This window comes from Heptranchias perlo, chromosome 7 (genome assembly GCF_035084215.1).
Source record: "Heptranchias perlo isolate sHepPer1 chromosome 7, sHepPer1.hap1, whole genome shotgun sequence".
NCBI lineage: Eukaryota > Metazoa > Chordata > Chondrichthyes > Hexanchiformes > Hexanchidae > Heptranchias > Heptranchias perlo.
Window position 1 is genome coordinate 59,178,107 of NC_090331.1, and position 9,034 is coordinate 59,187,140.

Below are 9,034 nucleotides of genomic sequence, written 5' to 3' on the forward strand. Positions count from 1 at the left end.
CTTTTCACACTTCCACGATATGGTGAGTTGATCAGCTAAAGTGATGATGATTGCCTGCCAGTACATCTAGCACAGGATTCAAGAAATGTTAACCATGCCTTCAAAAGTTTTTCCTGGTTAAGACGGAGCAAATAAATGATTGCGTAGTTATACAATCTATCACGGCCTTTAGATCCTATAGCCTGCAATGGTAAGGCTGGCTGGCACCACAGAAATGGAATGCACTATCTGACTGTGAGTAGCAGATCAATGAAGCTGTCTGTGAACATACCTAAGGGAATCTTTTCTGGCAATCCCAAAATATAATGGCAAGTCTTTGGGTTCACATGGATACCATTTATCAATTTGATCACTTTGAGAATCTTGGCCCAGTATCATTCAGCCATTGGGCAGGTCTAGGTTGTATATGAAACAACAGGATAGAAGTACAATAACTTGGTGTTGTAAAATTGTTTACAATTGTCAACCCCAGTCCATCACCGGCATCTCCACATCATAAAAGATGAGGTGAGAGTAAAGGAAGTCCATTGTAGAAGGTCTAGTTATCTTTCACTGAGCCTATTACTCATGGAGACTGAATACTGTACAATTGTTCTCCTATTCAACTTCACCCCACCTTCCTATCCCTCCTCTAAACTCAGTAGTAGTTGGATTAGGTTAGATTCCATGGGTTCATAGATAAAAGCATAGTGTACAAAAGGAATGTCTATTATTTGGTATGTCACATTTGCACGAGAAAACTTCTAGCGTCATAAAACATTTGGATGTCTTATCCAATAATATAAGTTCTGATAAAGCTTCAAGTATTGAAAAAAGACATTGCTTTCAAGATAGAATTGAAGAAAATGAGGATGAAACAGCAGATTGAAACATTCATCCTGTCATGAGCTGAATTAGATTTCTACTGTTACAGGTACATGAGTGGTTAATTGGCAGATAGGCTCATAGGAATATGGGAGATGGAAAAAAAATTAAGATTTCCCAGAATCTCCTTAATCTATAACAATCCACATTTATGAGTTTTCATAATCACTTCAAAACCCATTGGGATAAATCTTTGTCTATGCCGCCTGGGCATAAAGTGTTGCCTGGGCAAAGTGCGGAGAGGCAAATTGGGACAGGAAGGATCGCATACTTCAGAGCCCGCTCGATTTCCCTTCCATTAATTTAAGTGGAAGGAACATTGGACAGGCTTAGTTACAGGTGTATGGTCCTCCACATATGAATTTTCTCTCTGTGTTCCACCCAGCCAATACTTTATGCCTCGGTGGTACAGACAGATATCCACCCCGTTATGTCTGAATTACTTGCACATTTAAACTCATGGAATAGAAATCACATTGTTTACTCATGCATATTAAGTAACTATCACCTCAGGGCAGATAAAAACCAAAAACTAATTATATTATCTCCAGATACAAAATTAGGCAATTAAAGCATCAATTTGATAAATACAACAATAAAGCAGAAAGGTCATAAGCAAGCAATAAGAAACACAACTTAAAATTAATTTCAATAGTCAAGTAAAAGCAAGAAATTGCATTTAGATAACACCTTATCACAACTACAACAACAACAACAACAACTTGCAGTTACATAGCAACTTTAAATAGAAAAATGTTCCAAGGTGCTTCAAGGAGGCATAATCAGACAGAGATGGGCACCGAGACAAAGAAGGAGATATTAGGAGGGGTGACTTAAAAATTTCGTCAAAGAGGTGGGTTTTAAGGAGGGCCTTAAAGGAGGAGAGGAGAAATGGTTTATGGAGAGAATTCCAGAGCATGGGATATAGACGGCTGAAAGCATGGCCACCAATGGTGGAGCAAAGGAAGGACGGATGCACAAAAGACCAGAGTCAGAGGAATGGAGAGTTCGGGTGGAGATGTAGGGCTGGAGGAGGTAACAGAGATTGGAGGGGGCAAGGCAGTGAAGGGATTTAAACACGAGAATGAGAATTTTAAATTGGAGGCTTTGGGGGACTGGGAGCCAATGTTGGTCAGCAAGGATTGGGGTGATGGATGAGCAGGACTTGGTGCATGATAGGTTAAGAGCAGCAGAGTTTACAGAAGATGAAGAATCGGAGGCCGGCTAGCATAGAATTGAAATAGTCGAGTCTGGAGATGACAAAGGCATGGAAAGGAAAATTGGGCAGGGTGTAAACAGGCTGCAGATTCTCAACGGCCAGTATTTTTATCCCTGCCCAAAGTGAAGATTACCCCCCTGCCATACTCTTCAAAATATTGTCAACAGCATAATACCTTTTGCTGGTCTCCCAAACACAAAAGCCCTGACTGGCTCTGATCTCTTGACCCAAAGCTACATTTTAGTACTCCATGGATATTAAATTCTCAAAGGCAGTCCCTTCACGGGGATTAGAGAAAAACTGGTTGCAGCTGCGTTCTGACAGACAACCCCACTTCGGTGAAGGAACATGTAAATTTGTACACTGAGTAACAAGTACAGAGCTACTGATCCTGCTGGATCAAGAACTCAAAGACTGTAACAAGTCAATTAAAAATGTCCAATTTTATTTTAATTTGCTTTGAGCAAAACAAAGGCCCAATTCCTATGAAAAATCTTGCAGATTATTGTGAAGAAGGATAAAGGGAGTATAGATAATCAAGTTTCCAATGTATTTTAAATAGAGCAACTTTAAAGCAAAACATAACTGGAGCACAGGTAGGTCTGGACACTTACAGCAATATTTCCCTGGCCTTAATTATACAGAGAAGGATAGGTCACAGGTAGAAATCATTTTAAAATTTATACTCATATTATTCATACTTATGATATTCTTCTCAGTAATCAACTATTATCATTTTGTAAACTTGCAATCATTATGTCCAGTCATTAATTAATGATTACACATTAATGACACAAATCATTTTGGCGTTTGCCATCTACTATGACAGCCCAACGTATATGTATCACACTAGCATGAGGATTATATATGCAGAATACTATAACACTGTGCATTTGTGAGACTTTACCACCTATCCCTTCTTTCTCTCTCCCTCCACGCCTCCATCCCCCCACCAACCCCCACCCCCCACTCCACCCTGCAAGCTTGTGCTATGTAATGATAGCTCCTGGGTTCCCTACTGGGAGAATACAGGCTGAAGTTGGTGTGGATATTTGGTACAGGTGTACTGTCTTGTTAACTTCCCTTTCCAAATGAATACAAAACAACCTGGGCAGATGAGTCCCAGTTAAATTAGGTTTTATTTCAACACAAAGGCTCTTTTTGGAGTTTGATTTTTTTTTCTAAAAACAGAAAAAAATCATGCAGGTGACAACCTAAAACACTGGGACTTGTTTTGAATTTCTCTCTTTCTTTGTTCTTTATACTAAGGTGTCGGTGCACCCTTCACATAAGATAATGTCACACTGGATAATTTTGTCAACATGATTATCAAACTTTTCTACCAATTAGAATGGTAAATGTCACTTTATCAGCTATGCAAGTTTACTCAGCCTTTTACTTTCCATCATACAGGATTATATTCATTTGAAATTAGAAAATCACATTCAACGGAGCCAACGTGAACTGCCCGTTCATGTTTTATATGTAAGTTTGTTTATTTATCCTATCAAACTCACAGCTATGATATACCACAGATGTCATCAGCTTTAGTCCAATGGGAGTGTAAGTGGGTCTTGAGATGTCATTTGCTATAAACAAGATAGCATGAACACTATTTCCTTTTCCAACCACAAAACCCTTGTTATGAGTGCCAGAAATAAAGTAATTCCCATGCTAAGTTACCAGCAGATTGCCTTCAAAGTCAATTAGAGTAGCTTGGGGACAGGAAAAAATTAAGGTACACTGACAGATGGGAAAAGAAATCTTTTACACATGAGAAAAGTTGGCCCCTTTAAAAATACTTGTTCCACCCCTTTTCTTCAGCAATCATCATGTTTTGAACTACTACAAAACAACTCCAGACTGGGACTTTATTCAAACAAAACACTTCTCTGGTTTTATGAAGCTATGAAAATCTATTTCCTATCAGCGCCGCAGTTGCCCATATAATATACAGAAAGCTTATTTTGCAAATAGGATCTTAAAATTAACACGTCACACATCAGCAAAAATGACTGTTTTGTTGGAGATTTAACACACTAACGATTAAATACACAGCCTTTGCAGAGAACCCAGATGCAATGTTCTGTAAATAATGGTTTTTATACCACAGTACACAGCAAGCACATGCACAATACTGGATAATAAGTCTGTAAGGCACTTTTAAAATCTTGATCAAAGTACAAAAACTTTACTTACTTAACAGTAATATGGAAGGATCTTAAAAAGTATAAAGCGATTTCATTCCTGGGTTATTACATTATTTGTCAGGATGTTGACAGCTTACAAAATGAACCATTACACAATGCAATAAACTACTTCCACGACTTTTTTGCAACAACTCTTAACAGAAAGGGAAAGAAGAAAACTTTAGCAACAAAATGTTTTCTGCAGCCAAGGTAAAATGCAAATACATTTACTTACCTAAATATGGGTTTTTGTAGGTGCTTTTTCTTGATGGTAACACATTCATCCATTTAAAGGAGAAAATTATACTCCTCACAGGAAGTTGCTTCTGGAACAGCCCGGGAAGAATCTGGAGAGTTGTTCTCAACTAACCCACAGTGGAGAGCAGAGAGATTGGTCTTTTGTGCTGGGGAAGCCTCCCTCTCTGACAACTGAGCAATAAGGCCATAGAGGCCACATCACACAGGCACGTCTGTGCACTACCAAATAACGCACACTCTAAAAAGCAGAAGCAGGCATGTTGAAGCAAGAGAAGAGTCTCTTATGCGAAGTGTAAGAAAAGTCTGACATTGTGCCAAATGTCATCAAGGTATAAAATGTGACAGATTATTATAACCATACAAACACTCCATGCTTATCTCAGCTAAACTATAGCACAGAAAATAATCCCCCAAATTGTAAAAAGGGCAAAGGCAGTAAAGCTTTACAGAACTAGTCTGGATAACTTCTCTTTCTTAAATAACACTTAATGGGTGTATTAATATTACCCTGGGGGTGCCTGGAAGGAAGTTTATCTTGTAAAAAGCAAGTACTGTACACAGACTGATGAAGATGAAGAATTGTGCACTGTAGTCTGGCTGACATCCCAATAAGAACTGCAGTTTTGGAAATGCATTTATTTTGCAATCTGGCTTCTATTCATCACAGATGATGTGTAAATGTAACCCTTCAAATTAAAAGCACATCCAGAACAATTTGGCCAACTAAAACTCACCAGACAAATGATTTGAAATATACTAATGAAATACTACTGATATGCTAAACGTGTTTGTTTGATTTATTATATCGTTTTGTACTTTACGTTCCATTCAGTGCATTATAATAGGCAGAAAGAGACAGAAATGTTATGTTAAATAAACCATAAAATATGTTAGATAAAGCATTGAACTTATTTAACAACAACATCTTGCATTTATATATCGCCTTTAAGGTAGTAAAACATTCCAAGGCGCTTCACAGGAGTGAATATCAAACAATTTGACTCTGAGCCACATAAGAAGGTATTACAACAGGTGACCAAAAGCTTGGTCAAAGAGGTAGTTTTTAAGAAGTGTCTTAAAGGAGGAGAGAGAGGTGGAGAGGTTTAGGGAGGGAATTCGAGAGCTTAGGGCCGAGACAGCTGAAGGCACGGTGGCTAATAGTGGAGTGATGAAAATGCATATTTAGATACAATTCCCCCTATTGGAGTTCTATGACCACCTCCAACCACCATGGTCCAATCGCTGAACAGATTTGTATCTCCTAGCAGTCACCATAAATTCTCCTTTAGCACCAGCATGTGCATTGACAGATGTAGGGAATTCAAGAGGTCACCATCGCCACTTGAACACTGGGATCTCTAGAAACCAGTAACTCTAACTTTGAGAAATACATACTGCAACATCCAGTTTTTCTAAACAAATTTCTATGGACATTTGAAGCAGAATTCCATAGAGATATTTGGCCCCCTCCTTTTGGAGGGCCTGTACACATTGATCCCAATCAGCCAACTGGAGGTGCACTTGTCAAGGGTACAACTTGCACCATTAGATTCTCACTATTCGTTCCTGATTATCTCAGGGCAGCGAGAGTGCTACTCTGCTGGAAATTAATTGATCTTTTTGTTGTTGAATTCTGTATGATGGAGCTCCCCATATAATCCAGTCTGTTCTGAGTTAGTGGGTCTATGCCATGAGAACAGTTAGGGCGTTGGAACTGATCTCAGCACCCTTGGGTAATCAGAAAATTTCCTTTTTCCTCATTGCTGCCCTAATTTCCTTGCTGGAAAGTGAGTGTGAGGAGTCAGCTGAGGAGATAACTGGCCTCAACCATAATACCCTCCATGGTCAAATAGCCAACTTACTCTCACTGTGTACCCTCACAGATGAATAATAGTCACCTGGGTGAGGTACCAGACAGCTGCTGGTGCCTGTTGAACCATAGCTTAGCAATAGCTAACACCATAAGGAAAGGAAGGGAGACAATTGGAGGTACGATAGTTAGGTATTTGATTTCATAGATTGTTTGTAGCAGATCTGTGATGTAACAGTAATTCTATCTCTGGCAATGTTAGTTCAGAATCACCACCCCTTTAAGCAGTGTGGAGTTGAGAATTGCTCAAAAGCCATTAATGAACATAATAAAAAGAGAACACTGGTGTTGTATCACAAATATATGGCCCCACAGAGTGGGGAGATGCAGATTTTATCATGTACTAAATCAATCACATCCATCTTACTTAAGGAGGTACCATAGAATCATAGAATCATACAGCACAGAAGGAGGCATTCGGTCCATCATGCCTGTGCTGGCTCTTTGAAAGAGACATCTAATTAGTCCCACTCCCCCGTTCTTTCCCCATAGCCCTGCAATTTTTTGCCCTTCAAGTATTTATCCAATTCACTTTTGAACGTTATTATTGAATCTGCTTCCTCCACCCTTTCAGGCAGCGTATTCCAGAACATAACAACTCGCTGTGTAAAAACATTTTTCCTCATGTCGCCTCTGGTTCTTTTGCCAATTACCTTAAATCTGTGTCCTCTGGTTACCTACCCTTCTGCCACTGGAAACAGTTTCTCAGTCTTTACTCTATCAAAACTGTTCATGATTTTGAACACCTCTATCAGATCTCCCCTTAACCTTCTCTGTTCTAAGGAGAACAACCCCAGCTTCTCTAGTTTTTCCATGTAACTGAAATCTTTCATCCCTGGTACCATTCTAGTAAATCTCCTCTGCACCCTCTCTAAGGCCTTGACATCCTTCCTAAATGTGGTGGTTGGAATTGGACACAAAACTCCAGCTGGGGCCCAACCAGTGTTTTATAAAGGTTTAGCATAAGTTCCTTGCTTTAGTACTCTATGCCTCCATTTATAAAGCCAAGTATGCCTTTTTAACAGCCTTTTCAACTTGTCCTGCCATCTTCAAAGATTTGTGCACATATAGCCCCAGGTCTCTCTGTTCCTGCACCCCCTTTAAAATTGTACCATTTCATTCTTCCTATCAAAATGAATCACCACACTTCTCTGCATTAAATTTCATCTGCCATGTATCTGCCCATTTCACCAGTCTGTCTGTGTCCTCCTGAAGTTTGTTACTAAACTCCACGTTGTTTATTACATTTCCCAGTTTTGTGTCATCTGCAAACTTTGAAATTATACCCTCTATACCCAAGCTCAGGTCATTAATATATATTAAAAAGAGCAGTGGTCCTAATACTGACCCTTGGGGAACACTTCCCTCTGGTTACCTACCCTTCTGCCACTTCCCTGTATACTTCCCTCCAGTCTGAAAAACAACTATTCACCACGTCGCTCTGCTCTCTGTCCCTTAGCCAATTTCGTAGCCATGCTGCTACTGTCCCTTTTAATTCCATGGGCTTTAATTTTGCTAACAAGTCTATTAGGTGGTACTTTATCAAACGCCTTTAAAAAGTCCATATACACATCAACTGCACTTCTCTCATCAACCCTTTCCCTTGCTTCATCAAAGAACTCAATCAAGTTAGTCAAACACAGTTTGCTTTTAACAAATCCGTGCTGGCTTTCATTTACTAACCCATACTTTTTCAAGAGCCAATTAATTTTGTCCTGGATTATTGCCTCTAAAGGTTTCCCCACCACCGACATTAGGCTGACTGTCTGTAATTGCTGGATATGTCCCTCTCCCTTTTTTGAACAGAGGTGTAACATTTGCAAACCTCCAGTCCTCTGACACCACTCCCATATCTAAGGACGATTGGAAGATTGTGGCCACTGCCTCAATAATTTCCACGCTTACTTCCCTCAGCAGCCTAGGATGCATCCCATTTGGACCAGGCGACTTTTCTACTTTGAACGCTGCCAACCTTTTAAGTAGCTCCTCTTTATCTATTTTTATCCTATCCAAATTCTCGACTACCTCCTTTTCTGTGACAATGGCAGCATCCTCTTCTTTAGGGAAGACAGATGCAAAGTGTTCATTTAGTACCTCAGCTATGTTCCTGCCTTCTCAAGAAGATCTCCTACCAACTATATCAATTTCAAAGGGGATATTCAAGAGTGGCATTGGCCTCTCAACTGTAGATGTTTGATCTTGGAAGGGGAAAAAACAAGTTAAAAAGAGTATGTTCACCCTCCTAGGAGACTACATAAGGGGGAATATTAACTCTCCCCAATCACGGGAAAGGTGTGGGGGAGCTTTTGGTGACAAATGATCCTCCCACCGCATTCCAGCGGCAGCCACATTAATAAATGCAAACCAGAGTCCCGTGATGTACCAGGGACCACAATGTCATTTTAACCCCCTCCTGATCAGGGCGCACACCTTGCCTCCCCCCCAGGTGAACCTGCCGGTAAGCCAGCGAGACCCACTAAGGTAAGTAAAGAAAAAGCTTTCCTTAGCGGAGCCTGGAGCAGCAAGAAAGGAAAGTCCAGCCCTCTTCCGTCCCAGGTCTCCTCCCCACCCCCACCGTCCCCTCCAGCTGGGAGACCCTCAGAACAAACCCTCCATAACCTCCTCCCGGACTTA

At 40.2% G+C, this 9,034-nt stretch overlaps 1 protein-coding gene across 3 annotated transcripts in view; it reads right to left on the bottom strand.

The window, feature by feature from the left end:
• pde1a (phosphodiesterase 1A, calmodulin-dependent) overlaps positions 1-4,687 on the bottom strand; it is a 228,350-nt gene extending 223,663 nt beyond the window's left edge. For all 3 annotated transcript variants that reach the window (XM_067987680.1, XM_067987678.1, XM_067987679.1), the window contains exon 1: positions 4,508-4,687. In XM_067987680.1, coding sequence (XP_067843781.1) covers positions 4,508-4,560 — 53 coding nt within the window. In that variant the 5' untranslated portion in view covers positions 4,561-4,687. The remainder of the gene's footprint in view (positions 1-4,507) is intronic.
• Positions 4,688-9,034: the final 4,347 nt, after the last annotated feature.